General features: G+C 42.5%; 1 protein-coding gene across 1 annotated transcript in view; it reads left to right on the forward strand.

Moving 5' to 3' along the window:
* Window positions 1–2,955: 2,955 nt before the first annotated feature.
* clmna (calmin a) overlaps window positions 2,956–16,414 on the forward strand; it is a gene marked incomplete at both ends in the record, with an annotated part of 39,516 nt that continues 26,057 nt past the window's right edge. The window contains one exon of the mRNA XM_079174722.1: window positions 2,956–3,040. Coding sequence (XP_079030848.1) covers window positions 2,956–3,040 — 85 coding nt within the window. The remainder of the gene's footprint in view (window positions 3,041–16,414) is intronic.

The raw sequence follows: 16,414 nt of genomic DNA on the forward strand, positions 1-16,414 counted from the left end.
GTGGATATTGGTCTCGTGTGTTGAATACAGAGCTGGAGTCAGGACGTGGTTAGCTTAGCTTAGTTTGGTGTCAACTAGTGCTGCGCGGTATACCGGTTTTAATTTCGCTTCACACACCGTCATACCGGTGCATCGCCGAAACAACTGCTGTCACTCTTCAACAGGCAGCTAAATATATTGTTCACCGCGGAGGGCGCTGTGGTCGGAGCTACTTGTCTTAAGTGTATTGAGAGGGACCGCTAGTCATGGTTATAACTTTATAACAACAATTAATAACCCACAACTAACGCTCTTTAACAGGGCAAAACACCACGACACAACAGTTTGTGACACATAAACAATTTGTAACACTAATAATTGTACATTTATAAAATGACACCGCCGAATGGCATGCTGGGTACAGCTCGCTAGCTAGCCCGGCGGTAGCACAACAGTCTGTTAACAGCTGGGAGAGGCTCCGTCGCTACAGTAACGTTACATTAAAGAACAGAAAAGAGCGATGCAGGATGAACAAAGACAGACCGGAGATGCACCGATAGAGTCTGTGCCCAAGAGAGGAGCTGGGTCTGCTGTTGTTGCCGCTGGTGGTAACACGAGCAATTACTCCATCACCTCAGCAGAAAACGTGTGTTGGAATACCAAGAGTGTGATTACGGCCGTCATCCGTCAACCGGAAGCCAAAGGGTCACACATCGCTTGAAGAGGCATTTGCTTGAGGCGCTGCATATGACAAGAAAAGCAAGCGGTGGAGCGACATTACCAACACAATAACGATCCAGCTCTGCAAGGACATGGTCCCACTACAGACAGTCGAGGAAGACTCAGAGCAACGATTAAAACACTGGATTCAAGGTCTGACCGGGGCGAAAATACGAACAAACGAGCACACCCTATAGTAAGCAAAGCCTTTATACATGATGACATTAACATGTTTTTATATTCTATGTACTCCTGACAGTAGAGTAAGCCACTATAAACCTATATAACAACACAGTAAAGGAAAAAAAAAATACCGTGAAACCGCCAGAATCTTAAAAAATACCGTGATACAACTTTTTGGTCATACCGCCGAACACTAGTATCAACCTATCCTCCTACAACGGGTCATACGATATCTTATGAAAAGGTTAGTCCTCATTTCTCGCACATTTTCCTACAAAAGCCAGCAACACGTGTGAATTTCCGCTCGTTTACATGCATACCGTCTTTTCAAAATAAACTTCTGTCTTCACAGGAAACAACTTAGTTAGGTTTAGTCAACAAAACTACTTAGTTTATATTTAGGAAAAGAATGTCGTTTGGGTTCAAATAATTCAGTCATACGGAAGTGGCGTTACGGAAGTCTCATTCGGTGTTTGTAAAAAAGCGATTTGCTGAGGGTTGTGTACGAAGGATCCATTGACAAAAACAGTCATTTCAACTCAAAGAACACAAGAGTACACATACAACCCCACTTCAAAAAGTCCAGACAAAACCTTTTTGTTATTCCAAACTTAGCGCAGCTAACATTAAGTCAGCTAGTGCTAGCGTTCACATTATTTATAACCTTATAGATTAGCTCACTTTGGTAGCCCACGTCATCGTTCTTTGCTAACGGTTTCCATTTGAAAAACCCGGGAAAGAATGCAGACGGAGTCGACCTTTAAGCAATGTAATCTTGATGAAGGGATGCTGTATACCTCACACATATTAATATAATGAACAACTGTTCAGCCGTGGCCTGCGCTGTTAATATGGAGGAAACCTAACCTGGTTTCATATCACCAAAAAATATGCCAATGAGGACTTTTTCTGTCTCCCACACCTGTCAGTCCTTGTCGCTCCACTGAAAACTCAAACATGTCCGTCTGAAGTGCATAAACATGCTTCACTATTATGAGCCTCATTTCCCGTGAGGTGACAGAGACCAGACGCAGCTTCATCCTGGAATTAATGACTGCAGCACAGGAAAGGGAAACGTTATTTGCTGCTGTTTTATGCACAACTGAAATCAGAATATATACTGAGCCAGAGCTCCGCAGAAGATAATGACTTGTTTTCATGTAATCCAGCTTGCAGGTGCTTCAGAGAGAATATGTTTTGTCTTGTAACACAAAGTATTAGGACTTCCTCCTAACCTTTCATTTTGTTTTGACATGGAAAGACTGACAGCTTACATTTTGTGCCCGGTGGTTTTACACTTTTATGCCAAGGACAATTACAAGTGTGCAGTGAGATATGTAGATATGAGGGGCTAATTTGTAGCTAATGAAAACACAATGACTCTTAGTTTTCAGGTGATTTTACACTAACAAAAACATAGTTATGAATATTATATTCCAACTGCTAATAAATCCCCATGTTTGCTACACACCAGCCCTTTAAGAGCCTAATCAAAAAAATTCTGTTTGCATTTTGTACTTAAACTTTACCTATTTTATTGATATATCTTGTTACAATGTTGCAGTGCTACTCATCTCTGTTCACACACTTCTGTGTTAGTAGATCTTTACTTATTGTACGCACATGTTTTTTGCTTTGGCTTTGAAAATGGATGTTTCCATGAATGCCCCTTTCAAAAGGGGAGAGGGAGAGAGAGAGGGAGAGGGAGGGAGGGAGAGAGAGAGATGGGGGCGGGCGGGCACTGGATCAGCGCCATCCCACCTCGGAAATACCAACCAGGTGCTGCAGCTCTTTCCTGCCCCGTTCTTCGCTCCTCCCCTCGGGCTTTCCTCACGGAGCTCCATCGCGCCGCCACCGTTGCGATGTGACGGAGAGAAAACCTGCAGTGAACACCAGCGATGTCCAGCCAGTGAGTGAGCCAGTGAGACCCTCAGCCTCTGTCAGCTCCCCGGGCTCGCATGGCTCTCGGTCAGACGGCCGGACAATAGACAGCCCGCTGCAGCAGCAGCAGCTTCTCCTCCTCTCTTTAGTGCTCCTGCCCAGGATCCACGCAGCAACTATCCGCGGCTCCAGATGGCTGGACACGAGTGGGAGGACTGGTTCGAGCGTGAGGAATTCATCGGGCAGATCAGCGACATCCGAGTGCAGAACCTGCAAGGTAGGAAGCGTCCCGACCGGCTCCGGTGATATGTTCCAGCCGCTTTAATAACACGGTGAGCTGCTGGAGCGCGGCGGGTCGCCCCGCACCGTCCTCGGGGCGACCTGCGCGGAGCTACACGCTGCCAGCTCTCTGGTTTGGGGGAACTTACTTGGGACGGTGTTTGGGTGCTTTTTCACTTCGCGGAGCAGCCCAAACTTTATGTTGTGGTTCCAAATGGTTTTACACACGACGTAACCGCCTGCAGTGTTGTGAGGAGGCATTTCATCCATGAAGAGTACGTTGTGTTAAAGAGCACAGCCCGGAGCCTCGACGGTGTCCCTGGTCCCTGAAGGGCTCTCTGTCCCAGTGCAGCTTACAAACTTTGAGTGTGATTGATTTATTTTATTTGTGGATAATCAGACAAAGGGAGAAAAAAAACATAACATGTTAAAGTGAAAACACTTTATTTTCATCACCACAAAATGTAAGTAGGAAAAGAAAACACAACGAAGCAAAAGAGATTCGACATAGAAGCCAAACAGAAATCATCCCCAAATCCCAAAAACCAAGGACGCCTGAATTGATATCAGTGCAAATGTCACAATACATGTGTGACTTCTGTGAGCCTCTCTCACATGCAGACTTGTCATGTATAGAGTGGATGTCTCCAGTGTAAAAGGAAAAGGAACTTCTGGCTTCTCTATTATGAGCAGAAGACATTCTTTTTAGAGCTGACATGACTAGTGGACTGATGAAGATTAGCCCGATGGTCAACCATTCTGATAATGGATCGTTTAAGTTAACGTCTTTGGGTTTGGGACAGGAGGAGCATTCTGAACAGCTGATGCACTGCTGTCCATCACTCAGCTCCTCTGCAGACATCTGGGAGTTCAGAGAGACTCTCATTACGTGCATCGCATATCAGTGTTTGACTGCGTAAGCTTTTAGAGGCATGACTCGCATTTTGTTTTTAGTCTTTCTTTGTATTTGACAGATTATGGACTTGGCTTTGTGTGTGGGTTTAGTTATCATGGTTATTACATTACATTCATTTGGCAAACTTAAAGTAGTATACTCTGCATCAGCAACTTAAAGGAATACTTGACCCCCAAAGTGACCATTTGTAAGTCAGTTACTCACCACGGGTTACCTTCAATTCTTGAAGAAAGTTGTTTTCTGATCCCTCCACGGCGAACGGAGAATCAAAAGTCTTGATGAATTGACGGCATTTACCAACAGCAAAACTACATACAAACTTTTAATAGTGAGTTTTTGGTGAAGATGTGTTTGGGAAGTAGTGAGCCTAGACCCGGATAAAAGAGACTTGGAATATACTGAACGAGATGCTTTGACAGCCTCCATTTATTTCATTTCTTCAAGACTTTCTCAGATTGTTCATTCTTTGTTGGCCGTGGAGGCATGAGAGGAAAACAAAGGATAATCTAAATCTAAATACTCTGCTCCATGTACAATGATATAGTAAGAGCTCTGTATAAAGACAGTAAGCCCTACTACAAGCATAACAATAAGACCCATAACATCAAACCTGGCTGGAAGCAGTATGATGCTGAGTGTCGTGCTGAAGCCTGTGAAGCTTTCACATCATGGGCTATAGCTGGTAGACCCAGACAAGAGCCAGCGCTTGAGTACAAGAAGCTCACTAATGCTAGATATAAGTATGCCATTCGCTTCATTTGCAACAATTTTGAGAGTAATGCGTCATTGGCAATTACATCCTATGAGGTGCACCAAGCTATAAATAAACTGTCCGAAGGCAAAGCTTGTGGTTTAGACCACATTACTGCTGAACACCTTAAAGATGCTAGTCCGAGGTTTGCTCCTCTCCTCGCTATTTGTTTTACTGGCTTCATGATTCACGGCTTGTTACCAGACTCAATGCTGTCTGTTCTCTTGCCAGTCATTAAAGACAGAGCTGGTAAAGTATGGAGCCTAGATCATTACAGGCCCATTGCTTTGGCCAGCGTACTGTCAAAGGTCCTAGAACGGATCCTGCTGGACAGAATATATGAGTTTATCACCTCCACAGATAACCAGTTGGGCTTTAAAGCCAAACATGGCACTGACTTGTGTTTATATGCCTTAAAAGGAAACTGTCAACAAATACAGGTCAAAACTCATCAGTTTTGATGTGTTTTATTGATGCCTCCAAAGCTTTTGATCGTGTTAATCATAAAAAGTTGTTTTTCAAACTGAGCCAAAGACGTGTCCCCACATACATTGTGAGAATTCTGGCTTACTGGTATCCAGACTATGCAAGTTAAATGGGGTAAAAGTGTTTCAGCCCCATTTGGGGTTAGCAATGGTGTCCGAAAAGTTCTGTTTAATCTATATATTGATGATCTGTCCAAGCATTGAAAGCCTGTAATACTGGGTGCATGATGGGTGATACTCTGGTTAACCACATCATGTATGCAGATGATCTGGTGATTTTTAGTCCATGTAGCGCTGGTCTTCAGCAGCTCCTCACTATATATATATATATATATATATATATATATATATATATATATATATATATATATACACTATATGTACTTTGTATGGTGTGGAACATGACATCAAATACAACGGCAGTAAGAGTGCTATCTTGATCTGTCGAACCAAAGAGGACAAATGTCTAAACTTCAAATTGTCTGACAAAAATCTTGGTGTCTATGATGACGTAAAATATCTTGGTCATTTTATAACAGAACACATGATGATACCGATGATAAAGACATTTCTAGGCAATGTCGTAGGATGTATGCACAACAAACAGTCTCTCACACAAGTTGGGTCTGTGTACAGATGGAGTCAAGATGTGTCTGTTCAGAGCATGTTGTACACCACTCTACTGCACACTTGTGGTCAAACTACAAAAAAAAAAGCTTACAGAGACTTCAAGTACAGCTTATAATGATGCAATGAGAATACTGTTAAAGAGACCGAGATGGAGTAGTGCTAGTAAAATGTTTGTGGCTGCACGAGTCAATACTTTCCAAACTGTGTTAAGAAATCTTATGTATAAATTCACATGTCGACTCAATAACTCGCTACCAGTCCAGCTGAGGAGACATTGGTACAGCTGTACTTTTATTGTTTGTGTCTGTCATTTTATGTATTTGTCTTTCTGGACCCTGAGTCGGAAATCAAGTTTATCTATCTATACTCCCTAAACTCCCAAAACACTGGATCCTATATTTGTCACAATGCAACAATACTATATTTAGTTAGACTCTCCCTTCAATAATCTCTAATTATACTGCAGCCCCTGTTTTAATTGTCCTCAATCCAAAATCCCATGCTTTCAAAAAGGCCTTCTGTACAACTGTTTTGTCCATTTTCGATGTCTATTTTTTCTTGTGGTGCGTTCTGCTTTAAATAGTATTTGTAATACTAAACAATCCCCAGAGAGGGGGGAGGGGGGGGGGTCCCGTATGAGCTTGTTGGTGCATGGTCAGTGATGGGCTCCTTTATACTCTGGTCTATGTTCTCTCTGCCTCTCCACTGGAGTTATTCCTGTATGACTGCAGTTGAAAGAAGCCCAAGTTAACGGACCAAACCCAGAACCTGATGTCCACTGCTGATGTTGTTGATAGGATCAGTGAAACGCTTTCACGCATCAAATTGTGTTCCACCGTATGCAGCCGCTGGATGGTATGATGTCATCCACACAAATCAGAGCCAAAAACAATCAAATGAACCCAGAAAAGCAAGTTACATCACTGGAGCTGAGCAGGGAGCTCTTTCTTTTCTTTGAATGTAAAAGCACACATCAGTGATTAAAATATTCTTAACTGTGAGCCTTGAACCACATCTCACAGACTTTTTCAGAGAAAGAGAACTTGCCAAGCAGTTATCACATGACCGCAGTTCTATACTTTTACTATATTTTTTGTTTTGCAGAGTTTTTCCCCAATTTCAAATATGTGGAATGGATGTGTTGTAAGTCGAATCATTTATTGGTTTATTTAGAAATACAATACAATATTTTTAATGCACCATAAAGTCCCCAAGACAGACGTATAATTTAAAACCTTTTGTTGTACACATTGCAGGCCTGCAACACTGGAACACAAACATACAGGCCAACATTTTAAATAGTAAATATATTGAAACAAATTTGAGATACATGACTTGCTGGAGTACACTGTGAGTGCTGCACGTTTGCCAAACAGCGGCTTTACAGAGATTAGAGGGGCAGACTAACAATAATTGCTCTTTAAAGTGGAAGTAATTGATTTAATGAGTGTGCTGAATGAAAGCTTTGTAAGGCTCTACCCCAGTTCATCCCAAAGCCTGTAAGTGGCAAGAACTATAAATCTCCCGATACATTCAGACCAACACATCATATTATATGTTGGCACAGAATACAAGTAAGAATAGTGTAACAGCATGCAGAGATGGAGTAGTAAATACAAGGCCTGCTAGTCACTGATCTGAAAAAGATTAGCATCAATACGACTTATGAATCAACATTGCAAAGTTATGGCTAACTCATTAGCAAACAGTTGCTTATTTCCACATCCAGCAGACAGAGCAGCATAATCTTTGGTCATGTTTGTGTCCACCTTATTAATACAAGTCAAAAGCAAGGTCCACCTTAAGCAAGCGTTACAATTTCCTAATGGAACACGGCTTTAGGTTCACTTCAAATATCCAAACTTCTGAAGGAAGATCAGTGTGATGCTTATAGTAGTGTAGTTGAGAACGGTGTTGGCCACATGTAAAATTCTCCTCTGCGATGCATTTTGATACACATGTACAGAACATGTGGCAATAAAAGAGGTGAATGAAGAAGAATCTTTGTTTTCTGTGGGAATGTGGATCTTCTACATCAATTTGAGGAGGGCTTATGGTTTGCGTGTTCTATACTGTAAGTGTGTCATGCAGTATGGGACTCGCACTGGTCTGGTCTTCAATGGATCTTGTCTGGGCTTGGTCTTGACTTGGTCTTAACCCCTCATAGTCTTGGTCTTGTCTCTGCCTTGATACACTCTGGTCTGGGTCAGGACTTGGTCTTAAAGTCTTAGTCTCGATGCACTCTGGTCTTTGTCTTTACTTGGTCTTAACCCCTCATAGTCTTGGTCTTGTCTACATCTTGATACACTCTGGTCTGGGTCAGGTCTTGGTCTTAAAGTCTTGGTCTTAAAGTCTTGGTCTCGATGCACTCTGGTCTTTGTCTTTACTTGGTCTTAACCCCTCATAGTCTTGGTCTTGTCTACATCTTGATACACCCTGGTCTTGGTCCTGACTTGGTCTCAAACCCTCCAAGTCTTGGTCTTGTCTCTGACTTGATACACTCTGGTCTTGGTCAGGACTTGGTCTTAAAGTCTTGGACTCAAATTCTTGGTCTCGATATACTCTGGTCTTGGTCATGACTTGGTCTCAAAGTCTTAGTCTCGATACACTCTGGTCTTGGTCATGACTTGGTCTTGGTTTTGGTAGTCTTCAACACTGCTTCTCAGGAAGATGTAGTTGATAAAGGTTTTCTTCATCCTAATGGGTTTAAAACGTGAAAGAAGATTGATGAAGTTGGCCAAAAGCGATTACAGTGAACTGTGTGTCTTATTACACCTGGTGAGCAACTGTTGCCTTGTTGCCTGGGCTTGGAAGTCAGAGACAACACAAAAAAAGCTAAAAATAATAATAATGATGCATTATATTTCTTATATTTCTTGTCATATGTTTGTGTAACAATTCAGTACAAATGTCAGAGGTTGGTTTGCTGTTTTGTCTGTTCATGTCCAGTATTTGATTAAGCCAGAGGTTCTTAGCCTTCTGTAATTTATGGACCTCTTTTGATTGTTAAAAACATTCTGACAACCGCCTCCACAAATAAATGAGAACACAACAAGACAAAAAAAGATGTGTTGTGGTTGCTGTGGTGATAATCAAATGTAACTGGTCCTTGAAAGTATGCGTTTTAGTTTGAATTGGAATTACAGGTGAAACAGATGCAGACTTTCACCAGGAGCTTCTGTTGTTATCCCATGTGACACCAAGCCAAAGTTCTATTGGGTATTCCGTGTAACCTCGGCCATATGACCAGTTTAAGACAACAGCCTCTCTTAAAGTCATATGAACTGCACAGTGTGGGCATTGGATGTCACTTTGCAGCCAGCAGACATCACGTTTTACCCAGGATACCTTGGGTTGGACAGAGGCAGTATGAGCTAAAATGACAGGCCAGTTAATAAAACATTAATAATATTATAATAATATTCATTGATTAAATCATTACAAATTATTAACCTAACTCATCAACTAACATGGCAGAAGGGTTGACACAGATCAGTCAGATAAATTACTGCATTTAAAAGATGAACCTCTATTTTAGCACTCTGGGGGCTTAGTCCAGACGTCTGTCCTGGGGCGTGTTTTGTGATAAACAAGCTCTATTAGTCCATTGTGATACTTTTTATGCACTCTGGCGCCTTATTTACATTTACGTCCCTCATCAATATGTTTTCATGTCGACATAGAAGATGGTCGGCGGGACTCGTGGCACCCTCTGGCCCTCGGGCTGTAAGTTGCGCATCACTGAGCTATTGTGTGTCGAGCCCTGAAGAGTGTGATGAACTCACTGCAGCAGCAGTTACACAACCTGTGGTGTCTGTCTCTGCTGGAGTGTGAGCTCTAATGAGTCGGTTGCAGAGTCTCACCGCATGTTAGCTGCATGAGCTTCAGCATCTCCGCTGCATGAGCTTCAGCATCTCCGCGCTAAACTGCTCTTCCTGTGAAATGTGACTCTCCGTGAGAGAGTCCTGGCTCTGAAGCCCTGACACTAGCTAGAGGTCCTCTCATTTGATTGGATGAAAAGCAGGATGACTCATCTAAAATTTGAAAAGTCAGGGATTTGATGCATAAATACTCTGATATAGATGTTTTGACGTATATTTGACATATTACGACATAAATGAACACAGAGAGACACTGGATTATTACTGGGGGAGTGTATTTCTCATTTCACTGGGACTTTAGCTGTTCTCAGAGAGAGAAACCTGGATCCCACTGAGGTGGGAGGCAGTGTGGTTGTGTGTGTGTGTGTGAGTGGGCATTTGTGAGTGAGTGAGTGAGTGAGTGAGTGAGTGAGTGAGCGAGAGAGCACTGTGTGGGAAGTATGATGATGTTCAGCTCAGGGACTCCAGCGCTGTAATGCAGAGGGACCAGCTCTCCCGCTCTCATCATGTCTTATGCAACAGCCTCGGAGCCATTGTTTTTAAGCACTAGCTGCTCCTCCAGCTTTCATGCAGAGGATCACAGCCACTCATCAGACGGCTCGTCCGTGAGTGTTGTACACAATGCGGACAACAAGCGGTGAACTTCAGCACTTTCAAGAGGCTGGGGTGTGACGGTTCCCTGCCTTGGTTGCTTGTCTGTGTTCCTTTAAGCCAGCAGGTACCAGAGGTGGTGATCGCCCTAAGTGGAGGCACCTGGGCCCGGTGCGCTCCCGCTATTAAGCTCCGCCTTCCTGGCAACCTGTCGGCGCTCTCTTATCCCCCCGTGGCGCAACGAGGACGGCTCGTTCGCCACCACCATGGTTAGATGTCTTGTTATGTCTGATAAACTCTTTACTTTTGGTCAACCGTCTGCGTCTCCCTTACGAGCCACAGCGCTCCATATAGAACCGTGTTTGTGGATCGAAGTAGCTAACATAGCAATATGGAGGGAGACCTGAAAAGATGTGTGTTTGGATATCGGTGTTAACTGTGTTTTCATCTCCAAAACAATGTGGTTGAGGTCGAATTCTTTCAAGTGAAACTTTGAACATTTCCATCCGACTCTGTGTCACTGCTGCACGGGCAGTACACGCAGATCAACGCCCGCCGGATGACGCAAAAAACACTCTGTAGCGGTCCAATCAAATGCTTGATTTAAGTCCCTCTGGTTACTGTACGCCGCTCAAATATTTCACTGTGTAATGTGTCACAGTGCAGAAGACGAAGACGCTCTAACTTCTGTTTCACTGGGACTTCAACGTTACTGTTGTGGTACCGTGTTCTGCCAAATTATATAGCATTGATATCATAGTATCAAAACTGGATTCTGATTGGCTGGAGAATGTACATTATTTGCAGATGACTGTATGACTCTAATGATGTCATCAAGATTGTCTTGGCTTGGAGACAATTTAACATTTTAAAAGAGGAAGAGGCCTCAGGTAGAGCAACAGAGGAGGGATCCCTCTATCAGGATGGACAGAAGTGTGCTAATGTCATGTGTACAGAATGAACAACATAACAGAGTTACAACACATTCAGTGTATATGACAGAACCACGGCAGGAGGCCAGACCATGGTCCAGGTATAACCAGGATCCATGGAAACCTGTGAGGTGGGAAAGCACCGGAGCGACCCTGTTGGAAAAGGAAAGGGTGAGAAAGACACTTTGGAAAGCAGCGACAGCTGTTTGTTTTTGATAACAGACTCAGGGTGTTCTGTCCTGTGCTTGACCCTTTGCTTCTAATGCCTCCAGTGAACATAGTGTTCAATCTAAAGTGCATATCAGGCCCTCCTGGTCACCATCTGAGCCTGGCTCTCCATCTCACCATCTGGCTCTCTGCTGTCGATTAAACTGTGGGGTCAGCGCGGTTCCTGGAGAGGTTTGAAAAAAACAAGCGTATTTACCAAGATAACATCCTTTAAATGCATTGCGGGCCACTGTGCTGCATTCAGCTATGGGCGATCGATTTAATACAGGGATTAGGCTCCAGTATTCTCTGAGGGAATGGTGCGAGTTAGAAATATATTATATAATGAAGCCTCAGACATTGGAGTTAATACCAGACATGTTAGCGGGGACATTCATTAGCTGGATGGATGATAACAGAATTGTTTGAATGTCATAAGGGCTTCTCATCATTGAAAAAAAAACCTCCCCTATAACAACATATTGTTGATACAGAATTGCTTATAGACACATTTCAAATATGAATAAATATGGAGACAGACTTGCCATGATGAATTTGACCAACGGATTACACTGATACTCAAGAAAACTTACAAATGTCATGTACATTTTTCTTAATTATTTCTAAGTAGATTTATGGATGGTCCTTTTTGCGATGGACGTCCAAAAATATGGGCTGTGTGTTTACATCCAACTGAGCTATGACTCTAGGAAGACGCTATGGCAATACATTTGTGTCTCAATTCTGAGGGATGGGAGATTTATTATATTTACTTATTGTATTTGCGCAAACAAATCTATCCTAACCACAAGAATAATTTTGCTGTTAGTCACATGAGTCCTTGAGACACCTCTCTGGCCAAAACAAACTTGAAAAATTGTCGCCGTGTGTTGGTGTCTTGGAGACTGTGAAGGTGTGTCCAGCCACCATCTGTCAGTGTGTACATGTCCAGTCCTGGGCAGGATTTGTGATACGGCAGCACATGTTACACACACACACACACACACACACACACCGTGGCAGAATACTGCAGAGTTCTACAAATGAAATACAAATGAAATTTTGCTTTCAAATACAGCGCTGTGAGAAGATGCTGGTAAACTGCAACCCTAGCCCATCACCAAACATCCTAATGATTAATGAAGCTATCACTCCCAAACTAGGGCCTGTAAATAAAATCTGATTTTTTTCCCACACCACACCCCATTTATGACTTTACTCACTTTTTTTCCCTTAAAAACAAACTAGGCCTACAAATGACATTTTATTCAAATAGATTTTTATTTTATTTTAACAAATATAATTAACAAAAGCAAACAAAAAATGATTAATAAAGTGCAAACTTAACTTCCACCAATCTTGTCTTTTCAAACTAAAAGATGCCTCTTGAGAACACAAACATACTAAACTCCACTTGTGATGGAGACGTAATTCTTGGCCAGATTACAGCGCGTTAGCATGTTGGATGTCTTTCAATCCACGTCCCACTCAGCGTTGGAGCAAATCTGAGACACTGTCCTCGTCTCAAACACAACTCTCTCTCTGCATTGATGTTGTAGCTGACAGGGAACCAGCTCACCTCCTACTCATATGGGATACAATGAAAACAGGTTTCGCTGAGGTTAGCTGCGTTTTAGCGGAAGTTTCAGGGCTGCCATTGTCTTGCGTGCCTCCGTTTGAGATGCTGGAATAAATTAGTCATGCTGCTGGTTATAGTTGCCACAGATTTTAGACAAACTTCACAGCGGACAGTGGTTCGCTCGATGTCGGACGCTGAAGACAACTCTTACTGTGCACTACAGGAACGTGACGGCCAGTTCCATTTGGTATTTACCAGGCAGCGACCTCCGGTCCTGACAAGTGAAGTCAATGGAGAAGTGTCTTAAACCTGCATTCTCTCTAATGAAAAAAAGGTTTATGGTCTCAATCTCTAGTTTCAAGTCTTCTTCAATACAGCATGATGTTCATGTAGTAAATGATGGTCCATTTAGAGTCAAACAGACCATAAAGCAGGGTATGCTTTAGGGCGGGGCTACACAGTGATTGGCAGATAGCTACCAGAGTGTCACTCTTCCTCAGTCCAAATATGGTCACTCCCGTTCACTGGTTGCAAAAAGCCAAGATGGCGACGACCAAATTGTCGAAGTCAAGGCTTCAAAACATCAATGGGTGACGTCACGACGACTGCATCCACTTCTTATATATGTACAGTCTATGATATTTACCTCAAGTTAAAGTGAATATTGGTTTTCCTTTTTAAACATTGTTGAGCATGAATTTAAATAAATTGCCAAAATTCACCCAGTTCTATCTTAAACCCAACCAGTTGTGCTAGATGAAGATGTCATGGCGCTAAGAGACAGTAGCACTAACCACCAGTTAAAGAAAGAATGTGTTCAGGTGTTATTAAAGGATTAGTTTCTACAAAGGTGTACAAACATACAGTACATTCTGTACACTGAAAAATCTATGCAAAGCACTGCAGCAGACTATTTTTGTTTTTGTTCCAGACTTTACATGGAGCCTTTATTTGCATAGACAAAGTAGCTGTGGTTCCTCTCTGCTGATGTTTTAGTGCAGAGAGAAAGAAGTCTGTCAGAGGCTCTTACAGCCTCTGATCCTGCTCCCTTTTAGGCTCACTAGCAGAGATTGCTCCACAGGTTGAGGTCAAACCAACAGAAGAGCTTCATGGACTAATTTAATGACAGGCTGGAGTTGGGAAAACTCTTAGTAAGAGGTCAAATACACCTTTTGGTTCATTGTGCTTTTCCGATGACACATTTCATCAACTTCAGTATAGATTTATAGTCTTATTTTTTCTGTCATTGGTCCTTTTTTCTTCCATTCCATCCGTATCCATTTATTCTCAAAGAGTTATTAAAGCATCCATTCATCTTTTTCACACACACTGTCAGTCACCCAACATTCACAACACAAGGCACTGACTCACAATCACTGTCACCCTCTCATTGCCAAAGATAGGGTTTAAAATTCAACACATACATATATATCTGTCAGCCCATGTTAACAACCAAGCTAATGAGATTCCCATCAGCCTCCTGCACTTTGTGCTAACTAGCAGTAAACACATGGTAGAAATGTGCATGCTAATATTGTCATTGCGAGCACATTGGCGTTGTCATTGTGATCATGTTAGCAAGCTAATGTTAGCAATTAGCTCAAAGAGCCACTGTCTTAGTTCAGCCTCACTGCGCCGCTAGCATGGCTGTAGACTCTTCGTCTTGTTCCCTGACAATGTATGATGAACGATTAATAACACACTCTTCCCTCTTCCTCTGTAAATAACCTGTGCTCACTCCCAACTTGTCAAAAAGTGGCTGACGCACCAGGGCACCCATTCGCGTCTGTAGGAGACGCACCTTTCAACTACCTTCAATGTCAACCCATACATGTCAGTATTAGATGCTCAGTACAATTGGCATAGTATAAAGAGTATAAAACTGGGAGGGTAGGTTGGACAAGTCATACGAACACAGGACTTTCACCCAGTAGACTGTTGTTCGTTTCCCATGTGAAACCAAGAAAACAGTGACATATTTTACTGTTATTCCGAGCGTAATTCCGGTCGGCTACGCCAGTTATGTAACGAAACAAACATGCTTTTATTAACCCAAACCAGGATCTTATCGTAAAACCTAACCAAAAAGTTCTGTTGCCTAAATCTAACCAGGTAAACCTAAACACTAAGTTAACCTACGTTCAAAGTTTATTTTGAAAAGAGACTGTATGCATGTAACCAGCAGAAACTGACACACCAAAAGAGTAGGAACACTGACCAAGCAATGGTATTTGACAAGTTACGAGTGAGTCTGTGTTGCTATATGAAATCTAAACTTCACTAATGTTAAAGCTGCTTCTGTCCCTTTTATCGACTAGCTGTCAACTACCAGCGATGTAAGCTGACTTGAATGTGCTGCAGCACACTCAAGCTTCTTTAAGTGGATTTTGAAACACAGGGTTTAATGAATGGAAACCAGTGGCTACATTAGTAGCTCTATCGTGTGTTTTGGAATACAGTATTCAGATTGTATAACATCCCTCCTCTGAGCTGAAACTGAAGAGTTAAGTATACAGTGTGTCTCAGTGTAGGTGTGGGGAAGTGTGGGCTGACAGGCCACATGATGAACACACAGACGATGAGTAAGCACCTGGTTTCTGTGGAGGAGGCGACGAAAGATCAGTGGCGGGGATAATGCCGCGGAGATATGTTGAAGGTATCCTTATCACAAAGTCTCCTCTTTACTTCTGACAACAGGCCGTCCCTTCATGGTTTGCCTCGTTCCTGCAGCGATTGGACGGTTGCATGAGTGATGTCATTGTGCTCACTGACACATCCCTGTGCAGAATCTTTCATGAGATAGTTGAGAGGAAAATGGAGACAGAGGATGGTTCCGTCTTCTACAGGTACGCTGCCTCTAACATAATGGGAAACAGGGAGCACATCTCACATAACTCTGACAAAAAAACCTGCAAGATCTGCTTTCATCTTACACAGTGTCTAACTTTGATTTATGTCAAAGTGAGTTATTGAATTCAGAGGGCAGAGACCGTCTATCAAACATACTCCTCATGATCTTTCAACATCACTTTGAATAGAGCTGACTACAACAGCTGGACTGACAGGAACATTCATGACGTTAATCCTGCTGTTGGCTAATGTAAGTAGTTAGCAAACACACAAAAGGTGACTAGGTGCCAGGTAGCAAACATACAGTCAACCTCAATTATTAATGGGTAACACTGGATGGGGTTAAAGGCTATAAGTACATAGACCAATACAAGGGAAGATGCCATACTCTGATTTAAAGGTGCAGTGTAAGATGTGGTCAGAATTCTTCTTTCAAATATTCAAAAAAATGAATTAATGTTATGAACAGAATGTGAAGAGGTTACAGTGTTGAAGCCAGGCGGCAACCCCCGGTTCTGAAAAGTGAAGCCAGCGCTTCATGTGTTAAAGC

Source organism: Pholis gunnellus, assembly GCF_910591455.1.
Source record: "Pholis gunnellus genome assembly, chromosome: 15".
In the NCBI taxonomy this organism is placed as follows: Eukaryota; Metazoa; Chordata; class Actinopteri; order Perciformes; family Pholidae; genus Pholis; species Pholis gunnellus.